Source organism: Crocodylus siamensis, chromosome 4, assembly GCF_052110815.1.
Source record: "Crocodylus siamensis isolate JL-2025a chromosome 4, ASM5211081v1, whole genome shotgun sequence".
In the NCBI taxonomy this organism is placed as follows: Eukaryota; Metazoa; Chordata; order Crocodylia; family Crocodylidae; genus Crocodylus; species Crocodylus siamensis.
The window spans coordinates 178,872,601-178,890,402 of NC_143398.1; the positions used below are offsets into that span (position 1 = coordinate 178,872,601).

General features: G+C 43.6%; 1 protein-coding gene across 2 annotated transcripts; it reads left to right on the plus strand.

The window, feature by feature from the left end:
- Positions 1-1,456: 1,456 nt before the first annotated feature.
- Positions 1,457-12,703, plus strand: ACKR3 (atypical chemokine receptor 3). Of its 2 annotated transcripts, none has more exons than XM_090045001.1 (2): positions 1,457-1,592; positions 10,700-12,703. In XM_090045001.1, the coding sequence occupies exon 2, from the start codon at positions 10,740-10,742 to the stop codon at positions 11,832-11,834; it is 1,095 nt and encodes a 364-aa protein (XP_089901127.1). In that variant the 5' UTR covers positions 1,457-1,592; positions 10,700-10,739; the 3' UTR covers positions 11,835-12,703. The 2 variants fall into 2 exon arrangements, with proteins under 2 accessions (XP_089901127.1, XP_089901128.1); XM_090045002.1 differs by lacking the exon at positions 1,457-1,592 and adding an exon at positions 3,351-3,452.
- The last annotated feature ends 5,099 nt before the right edge of the window (positions 12,704-17,802 follow it).

Genomic DNA, 17,802 nt, shown 5'->3' on the forward strand with positions numbered 1-17,802 from the left:
GCAGGTGTAGAAAACCAGGTGTGAGCTTACTGCCTCTGATTGTACAACATTTTCTTATGTCAGGAGAGAACTTTAGCCTCCCCACCCAACTATCCCAAACAATAATCTTTTTTTCCCTTTGTTGCTGCTTTATTATGATTGAGGCTTTCTGTGCAATCTTAGCTCTATCTGCCTTAATTGCAGTGGAAGTATTAAAAAACCCACTTTTCTTGGGTGTTCACAAGCTTTTGTATTTTAGGAACCAGGCACCAGGAGAGGTGGGGCTAAACTTTGCATAAATGGAGTTGACTTTGCAGGACACTGCTAGAATTGGAAATCATTGGAACTAGGATAGATTGCAGTTTATTTCTGCAAAGCTCTACAGAGCATGACCTCAGTGAAGCTCTGAGTTGCTTTATATTTATTTTTATTCATATATGCAACCCCACCCAAAAAACCCCACCCAAAAACCCAACAAATGAAGGAAAAAAAGCCAACGCCCTTTATCTTGTCAGAAGAGTTTACATGGCCTGAGTTTATATGATCCTTCCTCTAGAATGCTGCCTCTTGTCTACATTTTAGAAGTGACAAATCATTTTCAGCTTCCAATTTGAAACTCTTTAAGGTCTCATTTGTATAGATACTTAAAACTTTATGAAAACAAGGCTCTTGTAAGAGTGCTGTGTTTGGTGCCTCAGTTTTTGGATGCTCAAAAGCCACTGCTGGGATGTTTATATGTTTGAAATTATGACACATTTGTTGCTTCACTGCAGAGGGAAAGGTAGCTTCTTTAAGCTGAAGTCTTTTAAGTTTTAAGTAAAAACTGAAACAATTCTTTTTCATGGACAGGAAAAATAAATGTCCCACACTTAACCCAAGTATTTTTCTTAGCTGGGCCAGGGAAAGAACATTAGCATTTAGGTTTACTTTTGGGGGATTTAGGGCATCTTCACAAGTGGAATGACAGCATCTCTCACATTTTGAGGCTCTTTCCCTGAGCTCATGGCAGTTCATGAGCACAACATGAAAAAGTGAGTTCTGCTTTGTGCAGTGATGACCTCCTTTCGTGCCAAACAGCAGCAACAGCAACAAAAAAAGTCTGTATTGCCAAGCTATGCACAGGGAGAGGGCTCTGAACAGATCAAGACACGATGGCGTGAGGATAAAAGTCTCTAGCAGAGCTACGAAATGCACCTCTGTGTGTGTTAAAGGGATTAAAGATCTATAGACACCTGAGACAAGATCAATATTTGGTGATTTAAGGGGAGAAGCTAATGTTGACTTGGCATTTCCCCGCCTTTTGGCAGGATGCAGGTGATTACACCCACTCCTCCTTCACATGTGCTGGGGAAGAGGAGACAAGCTGGGTTTTCCCAGGGATGTGGTGCAGCATCGCCCAGCCAGGAAACAACCCCCCCCCCTTTTATTTTCTCCCAAGTGTTTTGGGCAGAAAACTACTTACACAGCTGCCATCTAGGGGCGCTTGTCTGCAGTGTATATAACAGCGAGTCAGCTAGAAGCAACACTCAGTCTCTTGAAAACTGCTCAGCAAGCAGCAGCTGCAGGCAGAAGGGGAGAGGGAGAGGGAAAGAGAGAGAGAGCCAGAAGAGGAGGTAAGGACATGATCCCTGATCCTTGATGCTAGCTCAGTGTGCTGGGGAGGGCTAAGGAGGCACAGGGGCAAGTTTGCAGGGGCTGGGGCTGGGAGGGTTGGAGGGGGGTGCTGGAGATCTGCCTTCAGATCCTTGTTAAGGAAGCTGAACGTGCTTTATTGCAGTGTGGCTGGGCTCTCCTCTCCCCAAGCCCCCAAGACAAGGGCTCTTCCCTAAGTTTCTTTGTCTGTCATCCGAGATCACTGAGTGTCAGATACCAGTTGTGCGAGGGTGGGGGAGGGGGGGTGTCCTGGTTGCTACAGTCTCCAGTGGACTCTCTACACCCATCCCTTGCCCACCATTTGTATCCAGCTGACAGCTAGCTCAGCCAGCCTGGCACAACTGTCCCACTTTGTTCTAGCTTCTCAGCATGTGATTCCTGGCTTGCTAGGCAAAGATACCCGGTTTGGCACCAGCTAGTCCTTTGAAGCATCTCGTTTAGATGTGTGCAGGGCAGAGATGTGCCTGGGTAGCAGGCAGGCAGTCCCGGGGTGACTCACTGATGATAACCTATGACCTTTGGGACAATCAGGGCTTTCATGGCTTGTTGACCAGGCTGGCTCAGGAAGCTGCAGACTTCAGTGTTAAAGAGCCAGCTCAGTCAATCTTTTTCTCTTTCACTCTGCCTTGACCTCTCTTTTAAAGGTAAGGAAACGAATGTCATTAGTGGCAGATGCCTTGAAATATTACCGTTTTAATAAGCTAAATGTGTTGGAGGGGTACAAAAGGCTCCTTTTTTAACATTGCCCTTCATTAGGGATGGGTAGGGTAGCAGGGAGTCCTGTACTAGGCAAGAATGGATGGGTAATCAGGGGTCTCTGAAGCCTGCAGGGTAATGAGGAGCTGTAAAGTTATTCCATTCAGTTGTTAAAAGCGGAATAATTGGGCTTAAAAATGGGAGAGCACCTCATTAAAAGGTTTATGGTCCTTCAAAGGAATTTGGTGACATTCCCCAAAACTTTCATTTTGCAAAGTTTCAGGGGCAGAAGTGGCAACTCTTTTTATTTGTTCCTTTTAGAGATGCAGATGTTGTCTCTGTGTCTGTCTTTTTATGAAAACAGAACGGGGGCCTTAACTGAACAGCATTTTAGGTTTATTCCTAGAGAAGAGAAGCAAAGTGCTGCTGGATTTTTGTTTTTTAACTTGCCACCAGCAGGGGGCCGGAGTTACCTCCTACTGTGCCCATCATAGGGCACAGCTCAATCCAAGGATTTGAATGGAGGAAGAATCGGGCCCAGAAAAGGGGTGGGGGGGAAGGGGAATGTTCTTGCAATTCACCTCTTGCATTATGAAAAAAATAATTAATTCACTTTCTAAGGAGGTGCCACAGTTGTTTGTGTTTGTTCGTTTTCAAATGCAAATCAATGCACTAGAAATCGGATGCTAAATTTTAAAATGGTTATGTAAAACCCGGTTACCCCACTACCACCTTGGTTGGTGGGGGAACGCAACCCCTGCTAGAAATAAGTCTGTGCAGTGGGAAACAATTTCCCTCACCCTTGTCAGGCTGATGAAGTCTAAAGATCTATTGCCTTGTTTTATGAAATATTTCACACTATGTAGTACTATTAAAAACACATAATGCCCTTTGTTAGCTAGCAATCCTCTGAGGATCTATAAATATATCCTAATCAGGCCACCAACTTTACCTTTACATTCAGAACAGTAGCTTTTTGTATGACAGTTGCAGGCAGAAAACCAAACTCTCTTATTCCACAGGGAGAAAATGAGGAAAGTGCTTGGAACTAGGACGGGCGGTAGCTAATGCAGTGAGACATTAGTAGACATGAGCCGGGCAGCCAAAGGGAGCCGCAAGTAATTGTAAGATGCTTTGGCATGTCTTGAAAATATTTGATGAATTTCCTGAATGGGGAGGCTCTTTATTGCTGAAGAAACTTGACTAAACAGTCTTTTCACTTCTATCCTTGTTAAATTTAAAATCAGCACTGATCTTATTTATAGGGTCTTCCCCACCATAGTATCAGAGTGCAACTGCCCCTTTTAATATCACTAGTGTTTATATGAAATGACTCTCATGGGACTGAGGCTCTGGCAGGGATAGCACTTTATCACTGCAAGACCTGCTTTTCTGAGAGTACTTTACAGGTCAAAAGAAGCACAGACTGTGCAATGCAAAATTTTGTCAGAAGGCATTCAGTTTACCTCATTCGGCAAAGGTGGCAACTGACAGCAATGGTTTGTTGCCAAGTGTAATTTGGGGCCAGATTTTGCTCCCGTTTACAGCAGTATAAATCCAGAGTGACTCCTTTGGCCTCCTGTGACTTGCATCACACAAGTGCAGAATGTGGCTGATTTAGGCGTTGATACCATGCTCCCTGCTTTAAAGGAGACACTGGAGTCTCCAGTCCAGCATATGCTCTTGAGTATAATGTTGGCTACTATGAGTAGTCTTACACATTCAGGAGTGTTTACGGCACTGAGCCGTAAAAATCAAGCCATAGAGAACGAGGGTACTGGAAAGCCACATGCAGGGATCAGTAGGATTATCTTCCAGGCTTTCACTGATTACTGAAGAGGAATTTTTTAATATGATGCAGTTTGCTCACTAATATCACACGATGCTTTATTACCATAACAAGAGGTACAGCAAAATTACTTGACTTGCCTAAACATTTCTTTATGGTGTGTAGCTCCTTTCTCAAGTGGTCTAGACTCAAGGCCTTCCTCCAGAACATGAGCAGTCCCGAGCAGTCCCTTCTGCAGATGTGGGCAGAGGGTGCCCCTTCTTTTCATCCAGCCAGGAAGACATGCACCTCCTCCACCTTTGCCTCAATACATGAAGCCCAGAAGGCAACCCCTTACCCATGGGGAAGTGCAGGGGCAGGGGTGGCACTTACTGTAACCTGTCCATGGTGGTAGCATTGCTGGTCTGGACTCTCCCATCAGACCGGGCTGCAGAAGGGTGCTCCCTTCTGCCATGGCTGCTTTCCAGTCCAGCCCTGCATGGCCTCTCCTAGAAACAAGAAGTGTTGTGGAGCAGTTCCACCTGATGGCGGGGTTGCACACTTGAAGAAGTTTGCACATTCACAGCACCCAGGGTGCTGTAGGACTCCAGCTGAGAATTGCTGGTATAGCTCTTATCAGCCCCATAAATGACAAAGGTAAAAAAAATGGGTGAGACCAGTGGAGAAAGATGGGCTGAATGTGATGCTGACTAATATACAACTAGCAAGAATAGTTGCTTAAATGGCACTCTGGACTCCATCTGGAGAAACTCCAAACTGCTTTTTTGCATGGGTCCTATGTATAGTGACTGTTTCAGGGAGCTACTTGAAAGCTATCTCACATTTACCACAAAGATTGTTTTTTAAATTCAACCTTATGTCAGTTATGCAGCTCCAAGACTGACCACTGCAGTGTCTGGAAAGAGATCTGACTATAGAAAGGGCAAACAGGATTTAATCTGTCTGACTCCAAGGTTGATATACTTTTTCCCCCCTGAGATTTGAATGGATGGGAAGCAGAGCTCTGGTTACATAGATAATCCCAGACTGTAGGCACACTTGTTTTTTTTTAATGTTGTAATATCTGAATATAGCTGTTACAATTTCAGTAGCAGCACCTCATCTGCCTCTCAGATTTAAGCTCAATGGACCATATCATTTTACGGGGTGGGGTTCTTCCACACTATGTGGTATGTGTAAATTTGTATAAAGGCACATGGGCAGGTAGGTATACACAGACAAACTAAAGGGACAATGGCATGATAAGTTTTATCATCTGTACCAGAGAAGCCTTAATTTGCATTCAATAAAATAACCAAAGTCATTAATTAATGAGCAGGCACAATTGCATTGTTTTTTGTTTAGCTGGCACACTAGATTGGACAGCCTAGCTATTCTAGGCTGAGTTACTGGCAGGTGGCCAAGGAGTACTAGGATCTGCTTAAGCCCTCTGCTTTCCAAGGCTATTATGCTATCCCATCTTTGCGTATATTTTGCCAAGAAGTACTTATTCTTGGTGTCTAAAGACACTGATGACCTAATACTGTGTATTACAGTAGGCTGAATTCTTTTCGTTTCACTGAGCAGTGGAGGCTTCGTATAGATAGACCTGATGCCTTCACCCTGGCAGTTAGCTTGGATCCTCATCTTTCTGGAATCACCACTTTGTTCTGCTTTAAATAATAATGCAGATCACTAGGTCTGGTGATGCTCCTCTAGTCTGCATTAGCACTGTGCCAGGCAATGGGGAGTTAATTTTGCTGTTTAATAACAGTCAATAGTTTGAATGATAAATAGCTGGAATCAGAGTGGTGTTGGCTACCCTGAGTTCAAAACTGGGGCAGATCCCTCCTGAAAAACAGGTGATGAGCTTAACCTGTTTTAAAAAAAACTATCCTGATTTAAAAAAAACAAAAACGAAAGATTTTTTTTTTTAATGCAGGAGTCATATTATCAACCTTTTTCTTCATTACCCCATGGATTTCTCTCATAATCACATGACTCCAGGAATTTGGACTTAAAAAAAAATCCACAGACTACTAAGAAGCTCTCAATCAAATGACAACATGCTGTCAGTGTCACAAAGGGGCCACCTCAACTATACTTTCTGTGGTGGTTGCAACTTTAATATTTTCACTTGGAATTGTGGATAACAGAAAACTGATAATGCTTTCTCACTTATAGAAGTGTATAGGTTTGCATCTTCTCAAGTAAGGTGTGTGTGTGTGTCTGTATGTGTGTGATCTACTTAGAAATGCACATGCTGTTGCTCATATACACGACATGTCTTGTTTATAGCCCCGACCCAAAAGAATACCCAGGATTAAACTGGTTTTCTTGCTAACTTTTCTTACTAAGCAGACTTAGTGCCCATCCTTCAATTCCTTTGAAAGTCTTCATGCTGACATGGTATCTTGTATATTAGGATCATACATGGAAAATAAATTAAAAAAGAATGAAAGGCGCTTTAGAACCTGTAGCTTTAGGCCCATATTGTGATTTTTCTTGGACCAAATTCATTGCTGTTCTCACTCCACTGATCTAGATGGCATCACACTAGTGATGGCTTTGGCCTGTCTTTGGCAGCTGGCTCATGAACAGACAGCATGCAGGTGGACATTGTTGGCAGTCATGGATGAGAAATCCTTTGCAAAATCTCTCAAGCACGCAGGTCAGATGGGGTCAGTTATTCCAGCTGAGGGTGGTCTGTTCTGAGATGTCCTGACAGCAAAGCGCAGGGAAATCTCTTGCTAGTCTTAGTTGGTGCCTTACGTGTCAGAATAAATTAAGAGACTGGTGTCGGCCTTCTCCCTGCCCTTTCCAGCAGTTACAAAACTGGTGCCTATGTCAAAATTGTGGAGCAAACAGAAGTTCAACCAAAGTGAGTAAAGAACTATGGTCCCTTGGCACCTAAGAAAATTCCAACCCAAAGGATGCATGTGTGGTCCCATTACTGGAGTATCTGAGCCTGTTGATAGATTTCAGTGGGTGTGTCTACATGAGATGGTAAATAGTAGACTTATTCTATTGTGCATTAGCACGTCACAGCAAAAGCCATGCTATTGCGCTAATGTGCAATAGAATTAGTTTACTGTGCATTAGTGTCACTTAAAAAGTGTGCACCAGTGCTACTGCATAATTGTGCCAGTTGCTGCGCATTTTGTTAGTACCTATTATTACAGGTACTACATTTAATGTGCAGTAACCACAGTGCATTAATGCACGTGTAGACATGCCCATTCTGTTTTACTTCACAACACCAAAGTGGTGTAGGGGTAGTGCTGTTATCCCTGTCTTTCAGAAATGGCAGTCTCTCTCAAAGTGAGTAATTTGCTTAAGGTCACACATGAAATCTCTGGTGGAAGAGGGAGTTGAACCCAGGCTAGTGTCCTAACCCTACATCTCCCTAAGGAAGGAATTGTTGGAACACGAATTGCGGAATGAATCCTTTAAAATGCATTCCCACCCAATGAGAGATTGAATTGTCTTTTGTGTAACATTAAACATTTTCTGTCTTCAGAGTGGAGGGAACTTACAGGGCCAGGTTCATTGGCTGGTGCTAAATTGGGGCAGCTTGATTGATGTAAGCAATGTTAGCCAGCTGAGGGTCTGGCTGGTTGCATCTTGCTGGCTTCTCGGTTAGATGGATTATACCAGAGGAGTCAAATGGCACCTGTGGAAGGTTATGTCCTGGCAGTGGGTAGTGTTGTACCTCTGCATGTCTAACCACCTCTGGTGAACCACACACACTCATTTCTGCCAGTAACAGGGCTATTGACATATCTGAAAAAACTGATTTCCACAGGGGACAGCTTTGTAAGCTAAAGTTTCTCTTGGAGCCTGTATTTAAATATTGCAGCTTAATGCATGCCCAGAACTGAATATAAATCAACAAGGGAAGCAGTTTTCTAGAGAACTCTTCTTTTGCTCTTGCCACAACTAGTCACAAACATGCTTTTGGAGTTTCTGCATGTGTTGTGTGAGCTGTAATTGCTTTGTTTTTACTGAAGCACAGTCATCCTTATTAGCACAAAATATATTTTGTTTAATAAAGCACATTTTGACCCCCAGACTCCAAACTCAGCATGTCAATGGGGTAAAAAGTTGATGGGCTATGTGGATTTAAAGTGACAGTCAGAATCTCATCACAGGGCTGTCTGTTTGTTTGCTGTTTGCACAGCGGTCTGATCTCTCCTTAATATGTGTATGCAGCTCTCATTATTAGCACCACTAAGTAACCAGCAAGAGGACAATAGACCCTTTAATACACTTCCATAATCTTTTTCCTTTATCTCCCATCTCTTTCTCTGCTTGTATCAGTAGCAGTGCCCACTGTTGCAGCAGGCTCGAAGGGTGGTGGTTGGTCAGTACTAATTATGTAAATAGAGCATGTCAATTGAACAGTGTCTTGTAGGTTTTATTTCCCTATTGGACCAAACTCTCATAATACCCTTTCTGAAGTTTCAGTCCCCAACAGGGTAGTGGTGCCAGGAGCCTAATGTTATTTCAACTGAAGCTGACTTTCCACCCCGCCTTGTTAGTTAGCTCTGTTAATGTAGAGGCTCACAAACCCCACTGATCTTTCTATCCTAACTATAGAACTATACATGGAGGGGAATCAGGGATGGTCAAAAATGTAGACAACTGTGTAAGTATCTTTTTTCTTTTCTGGCTTGGCACTGCAACAGTTTACTAAATCAAATTAACATTGCCCTGAAGGCAGAAGCAAAGAGCAGAAGCGGGTGGATCTTAGTTACACCCTTTTCCCTTAATTGGATGGGCTGTCTTAAAAAGAACTTGTGCCTGGCAACAGTTCAAAATGCATGAATGTCAGAAAATTGTTATATCCTGCAGAAGGAGAGGAAAAAAGGAAAGGGAAATGCAAACTGAAACCCTAATGTAAAGCAAAGGCTAATAAGGAATGTGTGTGGGTTTTTCCCCTCAACTAATCCCATGCAAAGCCATATCTTTGGGTAGTCCAGTACATAGAGAGAAGAGAGATTTGTTAAGATTTAGGCAGCTGAAAGAAAGGAGCCTTAGAACACAAGTCCCTTTCCCCCTGGACTCTGGCAGTAAATTACTGCCTTTTTTTTTTTTATAGGGGACACAATACTACTTCTCTAAGCCACTGAAAGTTTTCTTTTGCCAGACGTATATTCTAGTGGTCAAATGGAGTTTATATAACACCCAAGAGTGATGCCACATTTTTCTCTCTTGGGGGGGACTATGAGGAATACCCCAGTCGGTTGAAGCTCTGATACCATCTGACAGCACATTGCCATGGTTGCAGAGAACAGTTTGCTGAAAAAACCAAAACAAAACTAGAGGGGCCTGGTCCTTTTCTCAGTTGCACTGCTTCATAAACTAGTATTACTAGGGGTATTACTAGTGAAGGTAGTGAGGCCTGGTGCTGTGTTGTTATTTACAATACTGACTGCTTCCAGGCATAGATACTGGGGGGACACAACTGTGCATTGCCACCACTGCCCCCCACTGGTGCTGGGCACTGCCTTTGGCCCGGCTGCAGCCCCATCATCAGCACAGAAATCTTGGGGGGAAGCACGTGCCCTCTCCTCCCCCTGTGGTTCTGTCCATGAATTGCCTATGCTGTCAGGAACAGCCCGTGGTTCAGGATTTCCTTTTTTTTTCAGAGCAGTCTAAATTAAAAATAGAAGCTGGAACTCAAAAAATCAGGCAATTTAGAAGAATCTGAATGACACGTAAATAATGTTTAACTGAAGGTGGTTTGTACACAATTCCTAGTTTGATTTTTCTGCACCCGTTTCTGGAGCTGTACTTCATGTGCTGTTTACTCCAGGGCCTGTGGTAAATGGTTTTGCAGTCCTCTGTATCAGCCAGATCGATTCTACTATGCTTGAGGGAGCGTAGATAAAATAGCTTAAAGGTTCCCTTGCTGAAAGTGATAGCATCATCATTTTGTTGTAGAAGACAGAGTCAATCACTTGACATTTATTTGACTATGGTGCACTTCGTAGATTTCACACCCAGGGACTATAGCCAACCTGATGATGCAAGACAAGGGCTGTAGTAAAAAAAAAAAAAAAATCGCAGAAATCCAGTGTCATTTCTCTTTTGTAGACCAGATGATGAGTTCTGTTTCTTTTGTTTTTTGTTTTTGGGGGGGTGAGGGGAGGGAGAGGTTGGTTTTCACTTTGTTTATTTGCGTGGAGGGGCTGGGAGTAGGGGTTGCCGATTCTGAAGCTATTCTGGGAGATTTTTTTCCCCCCCCCAACATGATGTAATGTCATTGATTGCACTGTTCAAGTTGTTCACAATATCAATCCTGGATTGCTTTCAGTAGTCACTGGGAGAGCGATGCCACTTCTGGTAGGCTCCCGGCTAGACTGGGAGGGCTGGCAACCCTAGAGGGGAGGGGTTGTCTTTATTCCACAACTGTAATTTGCTGACCTGTTCTCCTTAACTGAAAGTATTTTTATAGGGATACTACATCACTTAAGTAAGTACCTCACGTACAAAGAATGCTAGGTTGGTTGCATAAACATTTTGTTATAAAGACCGTCAGTAGTAGTAAATGCTAATCTCTGCTAACCAAGAGGTTTTCATCTTTTTTTTTCTTTTTAGGTTTTGTTTTTAGGTTTTTGAGATTCAAAATTGACTGGCCATGAGTGCAAATGACTTGCCTAACATCTTTGATCTTCTGGAAATGGGCAACTTCACTGAAATCAACTGGACATGCAACAATGGAGACTGTATCATAGTTGATACACTAATGTGCCCTAGCACACTTAACAAAAGTGTCCTATTGTACACCCTCTCCATTTTTTACATTTTTATCTTTGTAATAGGGCTGGTAGCCAACTCAGTGGTGGTCTGGGTCAATCTCCAGGCCAAGACAACTGGTTACGAAACCCACCTCTACATCTTCAATTTGGCTGTCGCTGATCTGTGCGTCATCATTACCCTTCCAGTTTGGGTGGTTTCCCTTGTTCAACATAACCAGTGGCACATGGGAGAAATTGCGTGTAAAATCACTCACCTCATATTTTGCATCAACTTGTATGGGAGCATCTTCTTCCTGGCATGCATGAGTGTGGACCGCTACCTCTCAGTTGCCTACTTCACCAACTCCAGTAACCGCAAGAAGAAAATAATCCGTCGCTTGATTTGTATCTTCGTGTGGCTTCTTGCCTTCTGTGCGTCTCTCCCAGACACCTATTACCTGAAGACAGTCACTTCAAACAATGAAACATTTTGCCGCCCTCTCTATCCAGAAGAGACCTTCAAGGAATGGTTAATTGGCATGGAGCTCATTTCTGTTGTGTTGGGCTTTTTCATCCCTTTCCCCATCATTGCTCTCTTTTATTTCCTCCTTGCAAGGACCATCTCTTCCTCTAGCGACCAAGAAAGGAAGAGTAATGGGAAGATCATTTTTTCCTATGTTGTTGTGTTTCTTGTCTGTTGGCTGCCCTACCATGCAGTTGTCCTGCTCGACATCTTCTCTGTCCTTCATTTTATACCCTTCAGTTGTCAAATGGAGAACTTCCTGTATGCAGCTCTTCACATCACTCAGTGTTTCTCCCTTGTCCATTGCTGCATCAATCCCATACTCTATAGCTTCATCAACCGCAACTACAGATATGAGCTCATGAAAGCCTTTATTTTCAAGTACTCGGCCAAAACTGGCCTCACCAAACTAATCGATGCTTCCAGAGTGTCGGAAGCAGAGTATTCTGCCCTGGAACAAAATGCCAAATGATCGCAACTTCATAAAGACATTTTTTGGACCTTTTCATGCTTGTCATTAATGGAGCATGAAATCTCAGCTAGCAAAAGAAAAATAAAGAACCCTAATTTAAATCTAGAATCCACGGCAAAATAAGCAGTGGTACCAAAAACTAAGCATTTCTTTTCTTTTCTTTTTTTAAAGTGTTTTGTCTACTGCTGGCCAATCCCTTGGCTTTTCTAATACTGACACGGCTGCAAATGCTATGCAAATGGAAATGATTTGTAATAAACAAAGCCATTGTGTATCACAAATACATATCTCCAGGATAAGTTTTTTCTGTTTTTTGCTTCCACATGTAAAATAGGCTTCCTCTTAGTTTCATTGTCTATGTTATACATAGTGTATTGTATTTAAAAACTAAGACTTTATTTTCTGGTTATTGGCATACCTTATACAATTGTATTTGAAAGGTAAATATATTTTTTATCATTTATTTGAAATATATTGCTGACAAGTGTATCCAGAGTGCTGTAGTCTGAATGTTAAATTGCCATTCATTCTTTGACTATCCTAGAAGTAAGGATGACATTAATAGCTGCCTGGGAAATTTATATATATATATGTGTGTGTGTGTGTATTGACTTCAGGTCACACACTTTATGTACAAATAGCTTTATGTGATGGTTTACACTCATATGTGTAGACTAAGATGTATATAGTGTAATGTAGTTTGACACCATGTTAAAATTTTAACAACATTGTAAGAGTAATGTCAGCTTCTGTTTTTTTATATTTCACCAAACTGTATCTTATGCACAAAAGGAATGATGTTACTTTGGAGATGTTCTCTCTCTATGTGTAAATTATTTTTTTAAAATAAAATCTGGAAAACTTCAGAAGTGGCAGTCGCTTTTCTTTTTATCCTTAAAGGTGTACTGACTAGAAACAAGTTTTAACAGGCATGTCAGCTGGAATTAGCTAATGGTAAAAAGATGGTGGGGAGGCAGGTGGGGAAGCAATTTATTTAAAAAACAAAGCCCTGCTCCACACATACAATCTGTTTAGAATACTTGATTATTGGAAGGCGAGTCAGATGGTCTTTTGAGGTAAAAGCTCCTGGGAAAGCAAAAAGGTCTTGAGTATGAACTGTGGCAATAATACATATGCAAAATTTAAAATAAGGGAGTACAAGAAAGGAATGGTATTCGGAACTGATTTACATTTTAAAACTTTTTATCTGCTTGCTTGGGATTCTACAGCACTTTCAAACCTTGGAATAGAATCCTTCGTAATGCTTCCTTTAATTATATGTATCTATTTACAACATCAAACTTCCAAGCTATGGGCCATAATTGGACTGCCAAAGAGGCGTAAAGAGACATTCCAGAACCATTGAAGTTCACCGTACCACAGTGGTTCTTCATCCTTCTGCCAAGTAAATAACTGAACATCCCTCAAAATCAGAATCAGTAAAGCGTGCATTTTTTTTTCCGTTGGGAAAAGTTTTTGTACAAAATTTGGAGATAGGCTTCCCAACTATGGTGCCCTAAAATGTTTGTTGGAGTTTGAGGGTCTCTTGTCTTCCTCTCTCCTTTGTCATAAGAAATAAAAACCTAGAAATCTCTTGGGGTACTGTCTTCTAGCTACAAAGGAAAGTTTGTCTAGTTACATCAGTATAGCTAAACTCGTGTAGTTCTATTAGAACAGTGGGCACAAAAGCTAAGGACAGATACTGCACATAAACTGGTTTAGGTGATCAGAAACTGTAACCAAACAGACAATCAGTGCACAGAAACTAGTTTCAAAATGGCTGAAACTGGTTTAAGATAAATCTGGTTAAATGTAGTATCAGACTTAACTGATTCGGCTCAATCCAGTATGTGCAATGTCTGTCCCAGACCCCTTCCTAGTATAAGTTAAACCAAACTCCCCCAGCATCCCGGCATACTCTCCGGGCTGGGGTCTCTGCTCCAGCCCAGATGGACTGGCCCCTCTCCTCTGCTCCCCAGCCTGCGAAGGGATAGGCAGGCACAGGGGTCTGGCTAGAGAGGGATTTAATTTCCTCCTCCTTGTCCCATCAGCAGACCCGAGTCAGGTCTGCTGGGCGCTCCCTGCTCGCTGCTTCAGCAGTGGGGCACCATGGCCCCTGAGGCAGAGCAGGGCAGGGAGGAGGATTAGTCTCCCCCATATCCCCACTGGCAGCTGGGTCTGCTGGCTGTTGCTGCCGTGCTCACTCCCTGCCCTGGAATAAGCCCCCTGTCCCTTCCACCAGATGCTGGGGCGGGGGGGATAACCCCTATCACTGTCCCCCCCAAGGGGCCCTGCAGGCCAGCATCTGGCCATACCCCCTACCTGGCTGCTGCAGTGGGAGGGGGAAGGGCCCTTGGTGGGGGCACCAGCCCTGTCATAATGTCGGGTAGTGCGAGCCCTTTCCTGGTAGGGGGGTGCTGCTGCAGGGTGGACAGAGTTGTGGCAGACTTCATGTGGCAGCACCAGGGCCTGGAGGGCCACAGATTCCCCACCCCCAGCGCCGCTACTGCCTCCACAGCCTGCAGCAGTTTTCCTTGCCCTGCAGCGCAGCCCTCTCCCTCCTCTGCCCTATCATGGTTGCTCCCCTCTCATTGCTCTAGTGGCTGGGCAGGGGCATGGCCAGACACTGCTGGTTGGGCGGATCTGGCCCATGGAGGGGCTTTGTCTGGCCTCCTTTGTTGCTGCTGCTGGCCCCACCCCCATGGTACAGGTGGGGACCAGTGCACGCAGCCCTCGCTGCACACAGTGGTGATGCAGGAGAGAATCTGCTGCTCAGTGGAAGTGGAAAGTGGCCCTCCCCCACCTGCTGCCAGTGTTTCCAGGTGAAGGTGCCCCAAGCCTGCCCCCCCGAGAGTGCCAGCTGGGGAGCGGGGGTGCCAGCAGAAGTGGTCACCCTGCTGCCGATCGCGCCACTGCCACTTGCAGGTTGGTGGGATTGGCTGTGGAGGGGCGGTTCCTGACTGTCCACTGGGGTATCTAATGCCCGCTGACCCCACTGAGCTCAGCACCAGAATGTGGCCAGGGCAGATCCCTAGTGCCCAGTGTCTGTGCTGAATGCTGATAAGGAGGAGATAAGGTCCTTGTGCACCTTGCTTCTGATTAGCCAAGGGGCCCAGTGACCCAACCATTTATTCTGATTGGCCAAGAAAGTGATGGCCCTGCTCCTCACCGCTGATTGGCCAAGGGGATATCCTGTATTTTGGAGATGCATCAGTGGCCACCCTACTTGAGATCCTCCTGTATGAAAAGGTAAATTCTCTCCCCCCCCCCCTTGGCACCCTGCTCTTGCCCAAGCTGCTACATGGCATGTCCTGAGACAATCCTGTACTCACAACCCGTCCCCACTCTCCATGCTCCCAATAAGCTGCTCTGCCATGAGCCACATGTCATGCTCTGCTGTGGATGCACAGACAGTTGCATTTTGCAGCCTGGCTTGTCCTCCTCCACTCCTCCCATGTTGCTGGGGCTGCCAGCATGTGAAACCCTGCAGTCTCAGCAGCAGACCACAGGTAATGAGAAGGCAGAAAGTAGAAAAAGCAGGGCACAGCAGGGTGAGGCCCTGCCCCCACCATCATAAATGGTATCAGCTCAAAGAGGTTGAGTGATTCTCAACTTCTTTAGTCTCAAGGTTCTATCCAGATCTTTTCTGAATTTAAATCTATAGCAATAATTTTTAACTGTAGGGCCATGACATTCAGAAAAGTTATAGAGTTATTTTTTAACAGAACATCTCAGCTCTGGCATGATTTTCTTTGGCAGAGGAATGGAATATTTTATATGTTTTGGGGAAAATATCCCCCCCCCCCGCCCCACCATGTTGAGGATGTAAGAGTGAAGTGTGCCAGCAATTGTAATCCAGAGACAAAGTGTGCCTTAGGTATCAGAAGTTTGGGAAATACTATACTAGTATACACCCTATATAAGAGTAAGAATGACTTTCTTTCAATTTGGCTTTAACTCCCTTTATAAAAAAGATGCATGTTAACCTGGAAAAAAACCCACTAGAATAAGAATGCCCACCCAAGTGGGAGGGACAGGAAAACACTGATGTAATTAAGTGTGTTTAAATTCACACCATAGCTTAGCTTGGTATAACTTTCCTAAGTATATACATTCTAAGATACAGCACCTGGAACAACAATTTTAGTTGATTTAAAATATAGTTTCAAAAGTTGCTCACTTTTTTTTTTGTTTCTTTTGTATATAGAAGAATCTCAGAAGAAACATCTCTCTCTGAAAGCTAGGTCCATTATACAGTGTGATAGAGCATGGACACCAAACCGTGCCTTTCCTTCAGCATTCATGTTCAAACAGCATATGCAAGAGGAGGGGAAATGGGAATGTATCCTGCTTTCATGGTTGTTTGCCAGTGAAATAAAAACACAGTTCTTAAGATATTACTAGTTAGTTTGGACTAGACTTGGATTCCTTCATTGAGAAATTGTCGTCTATGTCAAAAGCTGTCATCCCATTGACACCTGTACAGAAGAATACAATCCAGTTATTGAGTTATGGACCAAATTTACCCCAAAGAAAGTCATCTAGAAATTCACAGTTTGCTAAATTCTGCATTTTGCATTACAGTCTTGGAATAAACAGGAGGATACCCATCATTGCCTCTTCTCAAATTGGTCCCTATTGTCCCCACAGTTGAGGTGGCTTACAGCCTTTGCCTGTTCTATCAGAGGGATGGACTAGCTGACATTCAAGAGCTTCCTGGTATAACTGAATAAGAAGGACCAGAGCTTATCACCATGTGTCAAAACCCTCCTCTGTTTGGTCAGCAAACAGGACATACGTGTTGCTCTCCCTGCATGTAATTTTTTGGGATGTTGTAATTCAACAGAGCTACAGTGTAGCCTGTAGGTTTACTCATGTCTCTCTCATAGGCACATGCGATCCTACTTTTCAGTGATCTGTGTATCAGCTCAGGATCTGCCCATGGCCTTTATTAGAAAAGGTGAGCATGGTATTTTACAGCTCCCTGCCTTATAGAAGTGACAATGTAAAAGTTAGATGCTGTTGCCTTCAGCCAGAAGCAGAGAGGAAGGGGTATAGAGAGGTAACACTCCAATTGAACTTTCTAGGAGGAATATCACAAGGATTTCTTTCAGGCACTTCCATGGGATTAAACCGATGTGGCTTAATTTCATTCGATGGTGGTGCAGTGGATGTCCTCTGCATCTAGCTGTTCTGTTGCCCAGTGATGGAGAATAGTTTGGTCGTGACTCTAACCCTTGCAAGCACCACAGAGGCATCGGTAGGGAGCAAAGCCTGCACTCAACTACATTTTGATTAGAGAGGTGCAAAGATGTAGAAGTGCCTTCAACTGGGGATGGCTATGGAGAGAGCATGACTATGAACTGGTCTTAACTCGGACAGATCCAGAAAGGGGAATGCTAGCTAACAGAGAGAGTAGAGGGGAGTTCCAGGAGCTGTAATGCTCCAAACTTTAAAGAATATGCGATCTGGTTATTATTATATGCATTTTGTTGTTTAACTCTCATTATTGAGAAATGTCAGCAAAATCCCACTGTGTTAGGAAACTGGATCAGTGAGCAGGAAACCACACAAACCAGCCAATCAACAAAACAAAGTTGAGCAAGAAATTCTAGCCAACTCTCATTACAGGTGTACATGCAGAGTAACTCCGCAGCTGGAAACCACACAAGGATCATAAAGAGACCCAGCAAACTTGAACGCTGCAAAAAAATGAAATGTATCAGAAATTTGTAAGCAATGGAAAAAAGGGCGCTAAACTGAAAGTAAATGTAAGCTGCAACATTAACTTCAAGGATGGTTACTGAAAGCTTGTTAATAACACAGGTCCTAACCCTTCAACCTGGAGTATGCAGATGGATCTCTGCATGAGCTCAGCACGCTGCAGGAATGCAGCTTAAAAGGGTGACTTATGATCCAATTCCCAGAAAGGCTGAGCACCCTCAAAATCCTATTGACTTCAGTCACA

Excerpts from the sequence above, each read along its gene's own strand:
- ACKR3 (XM_090045001.1), top strand. The coding sequence starts at position 10,740 with ATGAGTGCAAATGACTTGCCTAACATCTTTGATCTTCTGGAAATGGGC.